The following is a 21,600-nucleotide window of genomic DNA, read 5'->3' on the forward strand; positions in this document are numbered from 1 at the left end:
ATGCTATCGAAAATTGGATGCCTGCTGGTATGCATCAATATGAATCAAGCTCTTCACCTTTCGCATAGCTCAATTTGCACCTTTTTACAATCCATGTGAACGAATTAGGATCGTTTTCACAACTACTTACTTACTTGAGTACTTTTAAAGTCAGTAAATTCTACTTCTACTTCAAGTAGTTTTAGGTTGCTTATGGAAGAAGTACTTCTACTCGTACTTGAGTAGATTTTTTCGTCGCTACTTCTACTTCTACTTGAGTAGCTTTCTTGACTACTTTAACCACCTCTGGTAGACCCCCAATATACTCAAGTAATAATATTATTGACCTAGTTTATATATAAACTTTGTAAATTTTACCCGTTTGGCGCGGCTAGTGGACCGCGCACTCGATCGTCAATTGCATGTGCCCCTTATAGACCAGAAGGTTGGCCCTTCCTGGTCTATATAGATTACTAATCTACCCATAGGTTAGTTATCTATAGTAATCTAGAGTCTGTCAGCCGTCAGTAACATCCGATGTGGAAACGAAGACATAGGTGCCGCCGTGCCGGCTTGTGACGTCATAATGAATACTTGTCAATTGTCGATAGTAGTTAGTATGATCGGTCGCGAACTAGCGTTGGCTCTTATGGGTGCGGCGGCACGGTGCCGCGAAAACTCGTGGTGGCACGGTGACCCTTATCTCTTATGGGTGCGGTGGCACGGTGCCATTGTGTCTTATGGCGGGGGTGGCACGGTTACCTTTTCGGGTATAGGCTGCGGCGGCACGGTGACGTGAAAACTCGTGGTGGCATGGTTACCTTTTCAGGTATAGGCGCGGCGGCACGGTGCCGTGAAAACTCGTGGTGGCATGGTTACCTTTTCGGTATAGGCGCGGTGACATGGTGACCCTTCGTGTATAGACTGTTGATGATTTGACTAACGTTGTTGGTATAGGCGCGGCGGCACGGTGTTGAATATGTATCTGGTATGGTAAATAGTGATTGGTTCTTAGTTAATGTATATGTCGCAAATTACTATATATGACCGGTTCGAGTTGATCCTAACGTTTACGGTGAGTGCTACAATTATATATCGTTATTCTTATGGGCGCGGCGATGATTCGTACTTTCGTTTATAGACTGCGGGCGACATGCCGTACTTTCACCAAAAAGGGTGTGAAATAGTTTGCTAAATCTAGGAATCAGTCGCTTGGTAATTAGTTTACCACAGAGCCGGCGTAGACGGCGATTCGAATACCAACAATAGCCGCGTTCACATACTATCACTTCAAAAAGATGTGAAATATTTGTAAAATCCTACGAGCGCTGACAGGATAACACATCAGACAGCCATCTCTCGTGGTTTGGTGTTACAGAGACAGGAATCACGCACAAGCAATATTTTAGTAATTATTTTGTCACAGAGCCGGCGTAGACGGTGTTCCAATACCAACAATAGCCGCGTTCACATACTAACACTCCAAATAGGTGTGAAATAGTTTGCAAACCCTGCGATCGCTGACAAGATAATGTCTCGGACATAGCCATCTTTCGCGACTTGGTGTTACATGCATGCCGATCGCTCACGCGGTGAAATTTGAGTAAGCAGTTTGTCACAGAACTTGATTTCACTCGTAAGATTTAATAAGTACGTACGAATAACAGAACCACAGTGTCGGTAACTTGAATGGTGACAAATTGTCACTTATTTCTGCTCTAACCCTAATCCTTTGTGACGTGAACGCTTATTCAGAAAAGTGTGAAATAATTTTGAAATCCTACGTCCGTTCACAGGGTAATGCTTCAGACATAGCTATCCCTCATGATTTGGTGTTACAGACATACCGATCGCTCACAAGGTAATATTTCGATAATGAGTTTGTCACAGAGCCGTCGCAGGCGGTGTTTCGAAAACCAACAATTTGACACTTTCTGGTGGTCGCTATATGTTTTGACACTTCGGAACGCGGTTGACTTTAGTTGTATGATAAGAATCACGTGAATATTCAAGCAATGTGTCAGTTTGTCAACTTGAAATGAAACTTGCTACACAGCTCAAGTCGATTCGTATCTGAATGTGTTAATTCGGTACAATTCTAATTATTTTGAGAAATCTTTTCGTAATCTTTTGATTCGACCGTAACCTGAATATTACCGACGCCAACTTTCAGCCACATCGAATTATTCGCACATTCTGCGGCGCTGTTTTCACACCTATAGAATCAATACCAACTAGAAGAATCAAGAATCAAAAGTATGTGCATTATACAATTATTGTCTTTATCAACTTGAAATCAAACCCTTAGTAAAAACACGCATCTTATCACTTGTCAACTCTATCATGAAAATCCTCGAATCCGTATTATTAAGAATGTTATAGTACGACGTCGGAATCCACTCGCGAGATGTACTAAAGGTAAATCGAGATCACCCAAAATGAAATATTTTGACTTTGACATAGTGTGAATAGAAATAGGTTTGACAAACATGACTACCAACTTTGATCCAGTCACATTTCAAGATTACACTTTGAAACAATCCTTAAAACTTACAACTCCATTCACGACTGAGTTTTCCGTTTGTCAAATAGAGTTTCAGTAAATACTATCGCGATATTTTAATGTGTTACTACACACAATAGAATCAATCAATGAAATATCGCCCATTGTTGTAAATATTTCTAACTTGACAACCACTTGTGCTACCGCGATCGACTTGTGTCGCGATGAGTTAAATCGGAATATTTCAATCTATTTGTCGAAACCTTGAACAAGCTATCGGGTTATTTTTTGTTGCAATTGAGTGAACGGAAATAGTATTACGTCTCAACATTTTAACATCTTGCCATACAAAAAAGAGTAAAATACAAAAACCTTGTCAAGTCAATCCGTTTGTAGCTTACCCAACCAACTCAACAGTATCCTTATGAAAAGTAGACAAGACTACGCGAGTAATCACTACAATCCAAAATCCATAGCAAGTTCCGTTGTATTCATAGTCCGCCAACTCGTATTTTTTATTCAACTGTAAAAGTCGTTACTATTCTGTAACCAAAAGTAATTACTACTCGGTGTGCGCAACTTGAGATTAACATATGTTTTTAGTATATGATATTTGAATGTCTGACCAACGTAGTTAAGAATTCATTTCTTACGATCGAACACCGGTGTTACATTGAAAGTTATCATCTTGTAAACATCCTTAGTAACACATTGGTTTGACATACGAGATTTTGTAATAGTCGATCACGACTTGATTATTAAATTATGACGTAATTAGACCGGGGTTGTGTTAAAAGTTATGACAGCAACAAACTTTTCAGAAACATTGTTATTAGCATATTGATTTGTAAAACTATGCGCGCTTGAAATGTTCTTGATTTGAAAGATATTCCATGTTGGTACAAATCACTCTGCGTATTACGGATATCAGAAAATATTTTACAAATGTAATTGTTTCCAGTAACCAAGACTAAAGATGAAACAACAATTTCGTTATTCAAACATTGAACTCCCGATGCAAAATGCTTTATTGGTCGAATTCGTGACGTCTAATTGAAACGACTACGTATAGAGTCAGTATATCACAATTTCATGTCGTTACTATTGAATCCAGCAATTGATACAATTTGTTGTCGGAGTTGTGACAGGACTTGAAACATATGCACTTTACAGAGTGGTAAAATATCACTTTTGGATATCGAGCATCGTTCGAAGCGTGCGACCAATACTCAATTACATCCACACTCTCTGTCGTAGGCGCTAAACAGTGTTGGGATGACTCGAGTCATGACTTGACTCGAGTCAGACTCGAGTCACCTTTTTCGTATGACTTGACTTGACTCGAGTCACTTTGCTAAAATGACTTGACTTGACTTGACTCGGTCTATCAAAAATGTGGATTGACTCGTGACTCGGAGCAAAATTCACGAGTCAATTTCAAGTCATCAATTAGTCGGTGTGGATAAAAATCACTGTATCTTGCATATGTTCGGATTGTTCGCGAAACACTGATGTAACCCGTGAGAGCGACCAATCATTCAATGATCGTGCGTTTTACTGAGCCTCCATTGTTCTCCCACAAATAAATAGACCACAAACGAAGTGAAGTAGTGACGTAATATAATAGAAAATTATATATTTCTGTTCTCTGTTCTCACCTTAATCAAACCACTTGTTTTATTGATTTTGAATTCGAATATAGTTTGTATACTCCTCAACCATTGGCGCAGGCTCGAATTGTATCATTTCAATATGTAAATGGGTAAAGGGTAATGTATTGCATCTTATCAATTCTTTTCTCTATTCTCTATTTTGGCTGGTATCTATAAACTGAGACTACATATATGTGATCGATACAGCGCCTTCTTTGGTGTATATTCAACTCTATATTCGTTCATCGGTTCTGAATCAATGACCGCTCAATCTGTATTTAAAGCAGATAGTAAAATGTAATGACGTAATCATGCCTCACACTACGAAAAGGCAACTTGACTTGAATTTTGACTTGACTCGTGACTTGACTTGACTTGACTCGACTTGACTCGAGTCACCTCCAAAAATCGAGTGACTTGACTTGACTCGAGTCACCTTCGAAAACCGATTGACTTGACTTGACTCGAGTCAAAATGTGCAATGACTCGAAATGACTCGTGACTCGAAGGTAGTGACTTGATCCCAACACTGGCGCTAAATGTAAAAACATTGTGAAGTCTACAGATTTACACTTCAAGGCTTTGATCAGCACAGAAGCGATCTGGAATATCTTCACTGGGCACACCTTATTCTACTACACTTGGGTAATATATAAAACTGATAGCCGTATTAAAATCGAAATATGTCCTACACTGAAATCTACAAAAATCTGTTTGTATTATCGTTCAAAGTAGTGATACCGATTTGAACCGCCTAAAATAATTGTCATCATCTAACCAGACTACTGAAAGTCGTTGTCATCACAAAAACAATTTGCATGACGTTTGCTAAATGTATCCTATAGTTAGGCGTACTACAATTATTTGTAAAACACACGGACGATCAGAGAAATTAGAAATCTTCCCATTGTCATTCGTCAAAGTAGATGTAATCATAGCCACTAAAAGAACTTACTTGTATGTGATTGAATCGCCGGTAATTAACTCACTAAATCAAACCCTAAGAAATTCCACTCACTCATCGGCTATGAAACAGCGTCCTTAATCGGTGTAGATCGTTTTACTAAATGTAAATCATATATGTCCATCAGAAAACAATTTTCACTCACTCGGAAATGAAACCAATTTGTTGGTCTCCATTCGATATTTTGTTTGTGTCAAATACTTTGCAATGAACACATTTGAGTGGTTGAGCTTTACATCATCAAGCTGTCATTTGTAAATCAAGATTTCGGTAAACTTGTAAATGTATCGTTTAACTAACCGAAATTTAGTGATTGGTGAACATACCAAACAATACACATCCTCCTCCGAAATACTGCGTTGATCTTAATTTCCATCATCGTGATAATCGAAGTACATTTCTTTCGAATTCGTAACAACCGGCGTTTCTATGACATGATAAATTTTTGACAAGTCATACTTGGAAGATTGGTTGCATATCGCGAAAAATAATATACCACTCATATTGATACTCATATTTCTTGAGTTTCTCCGCTTAATGTAAATGTAAACTCAGCCGTCTTTTAACATCACAAAGACATTGATAAAAAGTAGGCAATCAAACGCTACAAGTTTAACTTTTGTAGGTTGTGTATGATTACCCTGCGCAACTCATTTCTTACCGCAGGCATATGACATATATTCATGTTACACGAAAATACTCGATATTCCCATGCTACGAACCTATACAATGATTGGTGACCATATTTACCATTATTCATAGGAGATTTATCGTTTAATCAGAGTAACAAAACATTTTCACTTGGGGGTTTATCGTTTCGAAGAGTAACAAGCCCCCTTCCCTTTGGAAATCGATTTTTCCCTGAGTAACAAACCTTTTTCACTTGCTAATATATTCCCCCCCCCCCCCCCGGGTAACAAACCTTTTTCGCTTGGAAATATATTTTTTCCCTGGGTAACAAACCTTTTTGCGCTTGGAAATATATTTTATCCTTGAGCAACAAACCTTTTTCACTTGGGAATATATTTTTTCTCCGAACAACAAACCATTTTCACTTGGAAATATATTTTTTCCCTGAGCAACAAAGCATTTTCACTTGGAAATACATTTTTTCTCTGAGCAACAAACCATTTTCACTTGGTGGTCCGTCGTTTACCTGAGTAAAAATATCATTTTCCTTTGGAGATCCAGCGTTTACCCAGTGTAACAATACATTCTCACTTGGAAATCTGTCATTTACCTGAGCACCAATACCGTTTTCACTTGGAAATCTATCTTTTCCCTTGGTAACAATACCATTTTCGTTTTGAAAACTAACCACCACACCGGGCCAATTTGATATTTTTGTATATTGTTACAACGGACAGTGACAAAATATACACCAACAACGACTCCGATACATTTGTGTAATCGCATATTCACTTGTTCTGGTGCATCCCATCAAAATCGGCGGTTAGTCACACACACACACACACAATAACAATGCGCTATTTCGATATGACTGTGATGTCCGGGTTCGTGCTTTAGATTTTCCAGAATCAATCCGTCTAAAGTTGTAATCCTCCGACTTTGTTAACTGATTGATACACGGATAACAATCTTCGGAAAATGTAGGAACGCATGCTATCCATCGTGCGCGCGATTCCAGGTTACTTGTAAATAATTTTCTTGCTCACCCTATACAGATTATACGTACAGGGATATGTAGCAGTAATCGGTTTGGTCAATACATATCGCCCCATTCAGTATGGAATTACAAACCCAATACAGGTCAGTTCATAACCGGATCCGGATATTCAATGCAAAGCGATAAAGCAGAACCAATGACCAAATGTAATTAAACATGTAGATTCACAACCCTTGATTTTTTTTTCGTGAAAAATGACAATACATATCGAATATATTTTACGATTGTTCAACCCTACCAAGTATTCGCGTAAATGTTGTTTATGACATTACATACAATGTGTTGGTGTACAAATGTTGGGTGTTTATGCACACATCGGTATGACCTATAGACAGCATCATCATACCCTCCAGGACTTCGGTATTGCATCGCGAGGTCAATAAAATCAATTTTGTATATTCAATCGGTGGCATAGACGACGGAAGGCTTGGAGATCCAATGTAAAATTCGGACAAACTTACGGGTATATTTGTCCATCTTGGTTATTCACTCAACTACCATCGGTCTCTCGATACAGCGAACGGTACAGTATGCAACGCATATCATTAGAGTGATACCCGAAAAGGTAACCGTGCCACCCCCGCCATAAGACACAATGGCACCGTGCCACCTCACCCATAAGAGATAAGGGTCACCGTGCCACCACGAGTTTTCGTGGCACCGTGCCGCCGCACCCATAAGAGCCAACGCTAGTTCGCGACCGATCATACTAACTACTGTCGATAACATCATGGTTGCACTATAACGCACTTTACTTTATGCCATTGCTGCGCACAGCATTAAAATTCAGGCCTGCTCTTCAATTATGATAAATCAACAGATGTGGTTGTTGCATATATAATAGCATCTTATGAAATACGTCGGAGCCGGAGCTACTCCTCAAATAACGGGCTCCAGCTCCGGCTGCGGCTCCGGCTGAATTTTATGTAGAGCTCCGGCTCCGGCTCCAGCTCCGATGAAAATGCACGGCTCCGGCTCCGGGCTCCGGCTCCAAAGCCCTGGTTTCCAGGAGTCTGGAAGAACGCCATTTCTCCATGAAGAGTTGATCAAATGAAGTATATACGTTAGAGACTTGTCAGACTAGTGCTTCAACATGGTGTAAGCGACATCGTCCAAGCCCGGGCTGGTATTTCCTCGAGAGGAAATGGCCGATCTCAGTTCGGCCATGGAAAAAGGGCGGTTGATGATATCATTGTTAGGTGCTGAGAGACTGGTGATTCGGGAGGTTATTTGATCCTCTATTGCTTCCTTCCTTGTTCGGAATGTTGACGTATAATTGCTGTCACTGCTAACCGACGAAAAGTGCAAGGCTAGAGCGTCAGCCTTCGACCTGTCGTCCCAACCAGTAACGACGCCACCGACAGTGATCGGAGTATGGTAATATAGGAACGAACACCAGATAAGGAACGAACGACCTTCCAAACTTTGCAGTAATTACTGGAATCATTAAGACTAGAACAAAACTTTTCCTAACTTTCCCTTTTGGAAGAAAGTATCATTTTCCGGCATTCCGACCGCAGGCGTTTATATTGGATGACATCGTTTATGCAGAAACTTCGTTTCATTTTGAGGTAAGCAGCTCTCTTGCGTCTTACAGCCCTATCGCAAGACGCATTCCACCATGGCACAGTTGGTTTTCGGTTCGACAAATGAGACTTTGGAATTGATGAATGCGCCGCGTCTATTACACATTCTGAGAAAGTGCTGTTCAAAAAGTTTACATCTTGACAGTCGGACGATTCTAAGCTACAGTCGATTTTTGTCTCAAAGGCCACCCAATCCGCTCTGCGACAATTCCACGAGTTTTTTTCTGCTTGTTTCATTCGAAAAGTTTTCTTTGAAAGTAGGTATTACAAGAAAGTGATCGCTTCCCAGTAACCGATCCGTGACTTCGGTTCGGCACTTCGAAGATACGTCAGCTGATGCGATAGATAGATCAAATAGCGAGTAGCGGTTTATGGCGTTGGAGGCAATATTAATATGAGTTGGCGAATTGCTATTCAACACAACCAATCCATTTTGGTCGAAAGCCTCAAATAGGTGGCGGCCCCGTCGGTTATTTCTTTGGCCCCAAGAAAGATGGTGGGCATCAAAATCCCCGAAAATTATTGAACGATGTGACAGCGATTCCAAGAAAACAAAAGCACTCTCTTCTGAGACTGTGGTAGGGCTCATATAGACATTGCAGATGCGTAGGTGGCCGATGGATATACCCAACACTTCAATGCAAGATGGGGTGTCAAGTTGGATCTGCGTCGCGAGAAGAGATTCCCGCACAAAAATGGCCAGGCCACCGGAATGAAGCGAGTTGTCTTGACGAAATACCCGAAAACCCGTTAAGACGAGGCGTCAACCAAGATGGAAAAAGGGCGCACACCAAGTTTAGACAAATCATTTTTCAGCGTATGGAGCAACAACTCCAGTAACATGCTTGCCGTCTTGGTACTGGCCGATGAAAACTTATTTGCAATGTTGGAATCGGAGAATATTGCTTTGAACAATTGCGATGTGTAATCGTTGGGGAGGAATGATTGCTGGTGTTTGACAGTATAGAATGCCCAGGTACCCTCTGCAGCTGCGGCCTTGTAGTCTGAGGTCGTTGGTGCTGATCGACTTGTGGAAAAATTATTCATTGACTGGCTCAAATTAATCATCATGACACACTTCTTGTGTTTTGGTGTATCAATGTAAGTTGAAGTAGCGGTCTCTCCTATGGCCTCCTGGTTAATGTCACAATTGCAGATATTGCTATGTGCGAAACACTCGCCCTTCAATCTTCGTTAGATACCGTTGAATTCTCTCTCATAATCGACACGAAAATCGTTTTTACGCCTGTTTATTTCACTAATCAGATTTAGTCTTCTTTGTAGCTAAAACTATATGCGCAAGTGCAATGTAATTTGGAGAAATTTATCAATGATTTATAGCTTTACTACTTTTTAACCAATGTGTCGACTGCACTGCGCCTTTTTTCACTACGCAATAAATGCAGCTTTCCCCACAGCTTGAGCTTCTTCTGCTGTGGACCAAACAGCAGTAACCTGGCATTGCTGTTTACTGCTAAAATGACGTCCGCTGCGGTAGCTTATTGGTACAGCCGAAACTGCTGTACCCCCACTCACTGCCCTAGCTATCTCAAATCTTGTCGTGTGTACGTCATGAGAGTTCCTTTCATTTATGATGTCATAAAATCTCGACGAATAAGCCTAATTTTAGAATATTATGCAAGGGCTGGGCACAATGATTCGAGTACTCGAATCTGAATCGAGTATTAATTTTAATGATTCGAGTCGAGTAGTAAAAGACGATTTTTTCGAGTACTGAGATTATACGCTCCTCACCACTGAAAGTTGATTTATCAACGAGGAGTTTATCAACGATCAACGAGTTTATGCTAATTTCACTGTTGAAGCCTTGAAACCTTGATTGGCCGTATCGCAGCATACGAAACATGAAGTACAAGTTACGTTACTGGAAATAGCACATTGCAATGAAATCGGTATGGTCGAAAAAAATAACAAAGTATCCTTAATATGATGGATAACAGGCATTAGGCTATATTCTTTGTGGTCGCTTAAAAGGTACATATTTGAACTTTGACAAATAATATTATGCTATGACGTCATAATGAGTGATACTCGATTACTCGACTCGAAGCATTTTACGTGATTCAGAATCGAATCACTCAGGTACTCGATTTTGCCCAGCCCTATATGCAACATGCAACATAGATACCAGAGGAAAACGATCGAAGTTTTGTAGCGGTTGAAAATAAGACAATATAAGGACGCAAGTCGAAAATAAGGATATTTCTTTTAAATAAGGACAGTCGAGTTTTCTAAGACGTGGCCCTTCAAAATAAGGACAAATCTTAGAAATAAGGACGGTATGGCAACCCTGCTTACAAGTCAAGGAAAGGCTGGTGTGTGCTCGCTTTTAGCGAAGCGCCTATAGAAAGTATCAACAGCGCCACGCGTCGCTGGAGCCCTACGCAACTAGCGGGCTAAGGCAATCGATATCATAATAATGTGACATATCCAATGTAGAATATTTAGACGTAGCCTACATATCTCTATCAGCTGAAGGATATTGCGCGAAAATTGGTAGGGACCAAAAATATTCTGTGGACCCAGTTCTACCCTTACAAGTCAAGGAAAGGCTGATAAGGCGTGCTCGCTTTTAGTGAAGCGCCTATAGAAAGTATCAACAGCGCCACGCGTCTCTGGAGCCCTACGCAACTAGCGGGCTCAGGCAATCGATATCATAATAATGTGACATATCCAACGTAGACTATTTAGACGTAGCCTAAATATCTCTATCAGTTGAAGGACAATGCGCGAAAATTGGTAGGGCCCTAATACATTCTGTGGACCCAGTTCTACTGTTAAAAGTCAAGGAAAGGCTGATAAGGCGTGCTCGCTTGTACCGAAGCGCATAGAAAAAGTATCAACAGCGCAGCGTTTCTCTGCTGACGCGATTGCTCATTGCTATTGCCGCGACGTCAGCTGATCCCACTCTCGCAGCTCAGCCGCATCCTTGCTCTTGAGCTACACTCTCGTTTCGCCAGACAGCATTGTTGCGTCACACTGCCAATCTACTTAACAATTAATAATTTGGGGCTGATTGTGGGGGTTCCAGGGCCATGAGTGGAATAAAATTTATATTTTCGTAATCATTACAGTGTCAGCTTTCGATTGATACCCGATTCATCAAATTTAATACTCGGCAAGCCGGTCAAAAATGACCGTCAAATTGCCTGTAGCCAAATGAAAATTGTGACGTGATACAATTTCATTGAACCGTGAGATTTGCTTGTGTCGACACCATATAGGACACTATTACTGCGTTTCCATGCACGGCCGATGGGCCCATTTTCGAGAGATTCGACCGACGAACGAGATAATTTTGTTGCGCATTCACAGTTGCACACCCACGTCGGCCGACTCGTCGGCCATCGAGTGAATCCTTCGGCTTAGCCCTTCGGCCATGCTTGCGCTGTGTCTTGGATTAGCGAATTGGTATTCGCTACTTAAAACACACTTTTCGTATCAACCTGACTGTGGCTGCACTCCGGACGGATCTTGGACGCCTTGAAAAACCCGGAATTTAATTATGATTGCAATGGAATTTAGTAGTACCGGTACTGCTACGAATTACCCGTATGCTACCGAAATCTTCGCGATCTGATCACGTACGCTGCTGCCACAATTCGAGGGTTTGTGTTCTGGTGCATGGGTACAATACAAACTATACCGTTTGACCACAAACTAGGTGAACTTATTCACATTCCCTTGTAAGAAAATCATCAACAGGACACTGGAAGTTCATGTCTGAATCATGACGACGAAACAGTAGTACCGGTAGACTACTGGACAAGTTACTATTCTGCGCTCGAAATTATTGGACCACGATATCTATATCCCCCACATACTAAGATATGCCACCAATTTTCATCTTTTTTCCATTTTATTTTATCTTCAGTTAGTTTTAAGCAATTGATTCATCATGACCATTTTACATTTTGGATGGATTTAGGCCTACGTGTTCGATGTTAAAGCGTGTTGTTTGACTGAAAGGCCGTTACAAGTCATCTCGGCTCATTCCTACCTAGTCATTTATCGCAATCTTGTGATTATTATGAAATTATTACATAAAGTAAGCCAAAAACGTCATTGCGATCGCTTCGCCCACCTAGTTCGGCCAAGTCACGGTCGGATTACGCCTGGTCATGGAAACACGGCCGACATGTACAACGCATGCGTCATGGCCTTTCGGCCGACCGTCGGCCGAGCATGGAAACGTAGTATATGATTCGACTGTACTAAAGAAATTATTTATAAATTTCTATAACTGTACTCTTCGGACGCCGACCGGTGTCGCTCGAGCGCTTATATTTACAATTTGCAGTTTCGTGTCTGCACTCTGCAATGCTGCGAAGTCATTCATGTCACTCAACTATCATAGTTGAGTTATCAGAGTTGAGTGACTTTGCAATGCAGGTGCAGCTAGTGGTCACTGAGTGGTGCCACTCCAGATGTTTTTATTTTTACACTAGATTTATTGCATTGTGACTTGAACTAGTGTTGTATTGTATTTATGTAAAAATTATGCAAATCTAGTGTTATTTCTTGAAAAATTACATTTAAATGAGGATGCTATTTAATGTGCTTTACATAATCCTACTTCAGCAATGGCCTGGCCCTGGCCATGGCCCACTGGCTTGGCTGGTTGAGAACTCCTGGCCTACGCGGAGTGAAGAGGAGGCATGCATCCACACTGAATGAAAAGTAATAGAAGATCACATAGAAAGACGAAACGACAAAATGTGGTAGTAGCCTATGTGACGGAAGACGAGCTCCATTTATCGGATTATGGTTTCGTAATAATCTCAAGCTCTGACTTATTTATGCTGGCAATCTTAGGTCTTCGCGCTGGCGACCACAGCGCAAAATTAAATCAAACCAGTCTCAATCGAAAGCTACTTTTTCAGTGATTCCAAAAATGATAATTAAAATTTAATCCAGGCCGGGCAGTACTGTAGAACCCCCTCAAATCGACCTGGAAGTTTGAAATTTCCATTGTTCCGAACTTTTGAATACCGATAAACGTATCGTACTGATTATGACACCATTGATAGGGTATCAGCAAGGTCGAGATGTGTTCCCCATGAGTCAAACAAAAAAACAAAAGTAATTACTCGAACTGGCCGATTTAATATCAGTTGTTAGTTTATGAAAAACTAACTCATGCTTTCGTAACCGAATGCTTAAATGAGATGACGTCATATAAGAGGTCAATTTATACAATTTTATGAATTTTCATGTGTTCATGGGAAGCACTTATTGGTTTTTTCATGAGAAGCACTGTGAGATGTGAGCAGTGTAGCCGGTAGCTAATACACGCAGTGAGCAGTGAGCAGGACCCTCCCTGTCAAGTGAGCACGGGGTGCTAATTTACGGGGGAGATAGTGAGCAGTGAGCAAGGCACACGGCAAGCCGTCAGGTGAGCAGCTGCCATCGATTCCAAACGGGCCCATGACTCTCAGAGTCCAGTATGGAATCGGTGTACACATGGCACATTGGATCACGTCGACAATTCCCACCTCATCTTGTCGCTTTCCTTTTATATTATCTGCTTTACTTTTCATTTGGTGTGCATGCCTCTTCTCTACTTCGCCTAGACCAAGGTGGGTGTCTGATTTCAAAGACAAATTTCGTCTTATAGTCTTGAAGCGACCTACTTTTATTAAAAAATGTCTTAAAGACGAATCGCTTAACAAGAATTTTTCGTCTCATAATTGAGACCGAAATTGCTTGAAAATAAGACCATTGTCGCTTAAAACCATGGTTACCAGTGAACTCGGCCCATGACGAATTCGGCCTATTGAACTCGGCCCATGACGAACTCGGCCTATGACCAACTCCGCCCGTGGGGAATTTCTTGATATTAATGATTATAAACGTCGTAAATTGTAGTATTTGTCGGAGAAAATTGTTAATTTGGGAGTGATGGACATGTCGTACGAATGCTGGGGGAGGGCAGTATTGCAGTTCTCAGAATTTGAAGTTTTACTTGCCGCCGTCATAACACGTGGGGATTGCCAGTGAACTCGGCCCATGACAAACTCGGCCCATGACGAACTCGGCCCATGACGAACTCGGCCCATGGCGAGCGCAGCCTATGACGAACTCGGCCCATGACAAACTCGGCCTATGACCAACTCGGCCCGTGGGGAATTTCTTAGTATGAATGATCATAAACGTCGTAAATTGTATTATTTGTCGGAGAAAATGGTTAATTTGGGAGTGTTGGACCCTAACCCCTAACCCTAATCCTAACCTAATCCTAACCTAATCATAATCCTAACCCTAATCCTAACCTAACCCTAATCCTAACCCTAATCCTAACCTAATCATAACCCTAACCCTAACCTAATCCTAACCCTAACCTAACCCTAATCATAATCCTAACCTAACCTAACCCTAATCCTAACCTAACCGTAATCCTAACCTAATCATAACCCTAACCTAACCCTAACCTAATCCTAACCCTAACCTAACCCTAATCCTAACCTAATCATAACCCTAATCCTAACCTAATCCTAACCCTAACCTAACCTAATCATAACCCTAACCTAATCCTAACCCTAACCTAATCCTAACCCTAACCTAACCCTAATCATAACCCTAACCTAATCACTTGATAATAAAATAATTATGTAATATAATTCACATTAATAGTTGAGTTGGTGCAAGGAGGTTTTTTTCTGTCTAGGCCCTATTCCTTGACGATACTGCCCCCATTGGTAATAACATTCATACGACATGTCCATCACCACCAATTCACCATTGTCTCCACACAATTAATACAATTCACGACATTTATAATAATTTTTATTAACAAATTCACCATGGGCCGAGTTCGTCATGGGCCGAGTTCAATAGGCCGAGTTCGTCATGGGCCGAGTTCACCGGTCACCAAAACCATAAGACAAATTGCATGAAAATGCTGCGAGTGTTGTGGGGTATCCATGTCAGTGGCATGTCAGCATAACATACCTGAACCTGCAGTTCAATAGATATCCATTATGTAACCTACATACCACTTTGTATACAAACCTCAAAACTATATATACTGTAGTCTGAGAATAAAATAGTATTTGTGGTGGGTGCGACTTGCCACCACCATTGTGTCAGTGAAAAGTGACAAGGTACGGTACTTTAAATTCTTGTTCTGGCACAAATGCATTCTGTATTTGACTTATTTGAAGTGTGACATGTGACCAACGTGAAATGGACAAACATGGCATGGTTTTGGCTCTCCGCTCTCAAGCCACCGCTAGATTGTATTTGCAATGACCTTTGCTGGATCAAAATTTGTTAAAGAAATCTAATTACGTCTTGTGCTCCTGGCTCATGACAATTTACCATTCTGATTTATAAGACCACAGACCATGACATTTTTTGATTAGCAAAATTTGTCTTAAAAACAAGACTAAAAAAAAACTGTTTTAAAAAGCAAAATGTGTCTTATAAGTTGCGTTTATTGGTCTCAGTTTTAAGACCGAATTCTCGTGACAATTCAATATGGTCTTAAAAAGTTTGATCTGTCCTAATTTTAAGACCGAATAATCTTGACAATTTATTATGGTCTTATAAAGCTAAATCAGTCTTAATTTGAAGACCGAATAAACTCGACAATTCAATATGGTCTTAAAAAGTTTGATCTGTCCTAATTTTGAGACCGAATAATCTTAACAATTCAATATGGTCTTAAAAAGTTTGATCTGTCCTAATTTTGAGACCGAATAATCTTGACAATTCAATATGGTATTAAAACGCTGAATCAGTCTCGATTTCAAAACCTCCCTTCATCAGTAAGACTGAATTTGCTTAAAATGAGACCAAATCTTCTCAATGTCTTAAATTTGGGACCAAAATTGCAATTTTTTTTATTTTTAGTGTACGTCAAGTTGTTTCGACACCTTCCTATCTTCCATTTCAAATGATGAAAATATTAATAAACTGATGCTGGTACTGATTGATGAACTGGTACTAATTGCACGCGGTCATGGGCTGTTGGTTTTTTTTTCAATTAAGTCAAACAAACAAAATATAGACTAAAAAGTAAAAGTCAATGCACTCACCCACCACAAATGCTAGTAGGCTATGTTAGTTGTATGTTTTATATGTTTTAACCAGAATATTGCGTTGTATCAATTGATGTGACACGAATATGTCCTATTCGAGTATGGCAGTTTTTTTTATTTCGCATCTTCACGCATTTACAAGTTTTGATAATAGAAATGATAGCACAGAAACCTACGCATATCGTTTATAGCATATCGAATTTACTATTAACGTGTACTTCTTTACAAGTAACTGGCCAATCTACAAAACAGTTATAGCTTCGTTCGTCTCTGAGCGGTTCATAAATTTCAATGAAATTGACAATATTGGAACATATTTTTGAGTGTTACAACTACTCTTGAGTATTTTGCGTCACATCAATCTGTGTAAATGCGAAAACTTCCTGTAATGCCAGTAGCCTAGTTTTCATATTTTGTGTTGCCCATTTACAAATTTGGACAAATAGAAATAATAATACACTAGTTCTTCTCAGTGCGTAACCGGCTGATTAAAGAAACAGCTCGTTCGTCACAATACGACAGTAGCCTATAGTTCTCAGACAATTTATTCAGCTATATCTTAAAAGACATCCCAGGCCAGCCAAATCAAAAATGGCATGTTAGTGCGGCATCGTGTCAATGATGCGTGGTATTTTGATGACGAGATACTGTAACTGTAATACAGGGAAAAGTGTAGGCTAGAACCTACCGAGGTTCGTTTGTAAATGTGAACCTCTAAATTTCTGAGGCTCACGCACAGAATCCGTAGCCAGTAGCCTTGATGACCTGATAGACGTATTGCTGACCTTCATTTTACTGCAATATTTTCATATTTTTTGGAAATATACTGTTGTCCGTCCATCCCTATCTGCTACATGCATACGGTAGCCTACTCGTCAATATTTTGAATTCTACGGTAATATGACTATGTTAATTTGTATTATCGAAATTCTTGAATGGGTGACAACGCGAATTAGTAAAACTACTCTTGTCACGGCGTATTCGCGTCACATTGATAGTAACAATGCAAAAACACGGGGCACACGGCTCAACTTCAACGAGACATCAGTGGCGTCACAATCAGTACGAGAAGGTAATCAGCTATTGTCTACTGGCGTTGCTATTGTCAGACACAATGCCGATTACAGACTTTGCGGTCGATTTTCGGGGGGTCCCAGTGCTTGGACCAGATTTTAATTTATATGTTTGGAATCAGTATTGAAGTAGCTTTCGATTGAGACGGGTTTAATTGAATTTAGCGTTCTGGTCCTCAGCGCTAACATTACCGTACCGTATTTATTATAATGCTGGTGCATTCATTGATCGTAGCTTTTTCAGTGCAATAATGCTTTGTTCCGTTTCTGGACAGTTCGGAAGAGTAAACTGGTTGTTTGCATTGCCGGGATTTGACTGTGACTGAATTTTAATAATAGTATATTTTAAATTTATTGCATATCTCATTAGGCTAGACATCGCTTCAATAGTGGGTTACACTGGATACTTACAGTAATGGCTGAATCAAAGTCACAAAGTCAAGTCGCTGCTGGTCGTGATTTGGAGACCCCTGCGTCGACAAGTGGTAAGCAGCCATAGTTTCAACATGATTTGCACGAAAGGATATCGGGCCACTTGTGCATCGCTTTATTAGCAATTGACTACAATGTGAAACGAAAAAAAAAAATTCATTAGGAACTAATTGCCACATTTCGTTTGCCTATGCCACAAAAAGCATGCTACCGAGACTACTTTAAATCTACATTTTGGCAGGGTTGTAATGACTCGAGTCATGACTCGAGTTTCGATTTTCTGATGACTGGACTTGACTCGAGTCATTTTCTCAAAATACAGAAATGACTCGACTCGAGTCAATAATTATGTGTATTGACTCGACTTGGACTCAAGTCATTGCGCATGACTCAAACCAAGTCATATGACTCGAGACTCAGACGGCCAAGACCGACATTTGATTGTAATTCCGAAGAATACTAAAGTAACCACCTTGTTGGGGCTTCGTCTATTGGTACTGGTACTTGAAAATGTGACCAGAAACTATAAAAAGTGAGGAAAATTAGTAGCCTACCATATATTATAAATTCCATTCGATATCACGGAATCGGCTTATAACAATGGGTTTAACAAGACCTTAACTGGAAACTGAGCAGTCCACACAATGACTTGGACTTGGACTCGAGTCATTATCCCATGACTCGACTCGAACCTCTGCTCGATGACTTGGACTCGGTTGCGAATTGAAAATGACTCGACTTGACTCGAGTCAAAACTATAAAAGTGAGATTGACTTGTGACTTGGAGCCTTGTGACTTGGTTACAACCCTGCATTTTGGGGTAATTTCATAATAGATTTGTTCTCCATCAAGTTTCAGATATTTGACTGAAAATCGTCTGAAAACACTGTGACCAAATATCAATTTATTTCGAATTGGTATTTATCAAATTATCGCAGTTATTCCATGTCAAGATGCAAATGCCTGTCTCACTACATCTTGGATGAATTTCAAATTTTGCACATAGATCAGGTATCAAATCTGGAGCATAACGAAATTTGTTTCATTTCAAGGTAATCGGACGATTCGTTTAGAAGTAACTGCATTTTGAAAAATGACATTTTGTGCTCACTCGAACGCGATGCTTTCCAGCTTAAAACCTGGGCCTGATTGTAATTGATATTATAGTGATCAAATTGCTGCCAGGCAGACTTAGATTTCTGTAAGTAAGATATTTTGGTACATACTTATTGTGATGGACCTAACTTTTCAATTTTACTACTAGGGGTTCGAGGTCAAATATCCATTCAAAGTCGTCATGTTTTCAAAATCAGCCATATGTAACATTGTAACAAATATTCAACTGTGCTGTGCATAATTCTATTCGAACTGATTATTTTGAGGGAGGGGTCAAATGAAAGCTTGGCAAAATTAAAACGCTGCTGAATTGACATTGTATTTGATATTTGAATGCCACTAGTCTGAAACCTAAAATTTGAAAAGATGCGTTCGGAATAGCGCATGACCTGTTCCGCATAAAGTGTCAAATTATATTTTTACTAGGGTTGTAACCAAGTCCCAAGGCTCCGAGTCACAAGTCAATCTCACTCTTATAGTTTCGACTCGAGTCACGTCGAGTCATTTTCAATTCGCCACCGAGTCAAGTCTCAGTCCAAGTCATCGAGCAGAGGTATAAGTCCGAGTCATGGTATCACGACTCGAGTCCGAGTCCAAGTCATTGTGTTGACTACTCAGTTTCTAGTTAAAGTCTTGTTAAACCCACTTTTTATAAATATGTTTGGTGATATCGTATGGTTCGCATTTATAATATACTAATTTTCACTTTTACCAGTGTCTGCTCGCATTTTCAAGTACCAGTACCAACAGACGAAATCCCAGTAGGGTGGTTACTTCATAATTCTTCGAAATTACAATGAAATGTCGTCGGAGTCTCGAGTCATACGACTTGGTTCGAGTCATGCGCAATGACTCGAGTCCAAGTCAAATCAATACACAGATTGATTTGAGTCGAGTCATTTCCGTATCTTGAAAAATGACTCGAGTCAAGTCGAGTCATGACTCGAGTCATTACAACCCTGATTTTTACCGTAACCGTGTTCTTGTTTCATATTCATTTATAACCAATTTCGATGGATTCTAATAGAAAACAGCTTTCAGATGACACCTTACTCATGAGTTTCAACTTAGATAGAATTCTTCTGGAGAGTTCAGAAATACCATTACGCATCACTGATTTTAACATACTGGTGTGTCAATTTTTTATTAAATTAAAAAAAATAAACTGTGATTCTTTATTGTGGAGAGTAATTCCTGGTCAGTGAAGAACATATACCACCAATTATTCCTTAACAGCATGCAAACCTGCAGCTTGTGTAAATGATGATTTCCTTCCAAAACACCAACAAAACATCTCTAGACAGCAATATTCTTACATCAGGAGGCTATTGGCAAATTGACTATTAAAATGAGTTCGCACAGTAGAATATTTCATCTCAGACGGCCGTTCTAGTTATGTGAGGTCTGAAGTTTTAGCAGTTATGAATCGAAACTGCCTCGTGATTTTCCCAATTAAAAAAAAGTCAAATCAGAATATTGTCCATTTTGCAAATTTGGAGGCTTCGCGAACCCCCTGAAAATGCTTTGTGGACCCCCGGTTGAGAACCACTGCCCTAGGAAGTGAGAAAAAGTCGCATTTGAAACAGAATTGAAGAAAATTTCAAATCAAAATATGAACCTTGGAGCATACTCGACACAGTATTTGAGCCACATAAACCTTTTATCTTACTGTTACAAAAAGGTGTATTGTTGATTTTATGTCACTGGTTGTAATCTAGCAACCTAGCTTATCTAGCAACTGCTTTGCGCACAGGTGTGGAAATTGTTAGCTACTAACATGTGACAGTTGGACACAAATGATTGTGTTTAAACTTATGCAGGTGCAGATTCCGTTACTGATGTTAACAAGCAACATGAAGAAAACTTGGCAATATTTGACGATTATCTCAGACAAAAATTAAGTCAGGTTGGTGGATATAATGATCTTGGGTCAAGTTATTTCATTTATATGATATGCCCCAAAAATGTTCGTTAGAGTTGTTTAAAAACAACATTTTTTCCCAGATTTCCGGGATTCATTGATTCAATTGTCAGATGACGCTACACACCTAATTTAACTCTATTCTCAAGTTCCAACTGTTGCATGTGAACTCACAGGAGATTGAAAATTGTCGAGTTGTCAATCAGAAACGATGCAAAACAAATTTGATGCAATTCCAACCCATGGAAGCAAAGTTATTTGACCTAGGCCTATCCCTTCATGATTCTGAGATTAACGACCACCCAGGCTATTTTTGCTAATCAGAAATTTTCAACTGCAAAATTTCAATTCTACTGGTTTGAAGTGAACAAAAATTGTGATGCATTGTTCTTTTAGACTAGCCTACTTGACAAATTCATAGAGCTAACAGTAAATTTTATAAAAAAAATTGAATTTTTCTCATCATAAATTGGAAAAATTCACACTCCAGCGCGTTCACATCTACCAGTTGGAATCAAGCCTAATTAGGTTGGCAGCGTTTTTTAGGCAAACCAACCCAAATAATCGCCGAATCCCTGGAGTCCCAAAAAAAGTTACTTTTGAACAACCCTAATGTTCATTCTA

General features: G+C 39.9%; 1 protein-coding gene across 3 annotated transcripts in view; it reads left to right on the forward strand.

Moving 5' to 3' along the window:
- The first annotated feature begins 17,190 nt into the window (after positions 1-17,190).
- LOC145436087 (uncharacterized) overlaps positions 17,191-21,600 on the forward strand; it is a 29,948-nt gene continuing 25,538 nt past the window's right edge. Inside the window, exons 1-2 of one of the 3 annotated variants that reach the window (XM_080313370.1) lie at positions 17,191-17,992; positions 20,876-20,961. In XM_080313370.1, the coding sequence (XP_080169496.1) occupies positions 17,923-17,992; positions 20,876-20,961 (156 nt within the window). In that variant the 5' untranslated portion in view covers positions 17,191-17,922. The remainder of the gene's footprint in view (positions 17,993-20,875; positions 20,962-21,600) is intronic. The other 2 variants (XM_080313369.1, XM_080313371.1) reach the window with 2 other exon arrangements.

Source organism: Botryllus schlosseri, chromosome 3 (assembly GCF_051294905.1).
Source record: "Botryllus schlosseri isolate E-star chromosome 3, Bs_hap1, whole genome shotgun sequence".
NCBI lineage: Eukaryota > Metazoa > Chordata > Ascidiacea > Stolidobranchia > Styelidae > Botryllus > Botryllus schlosseri.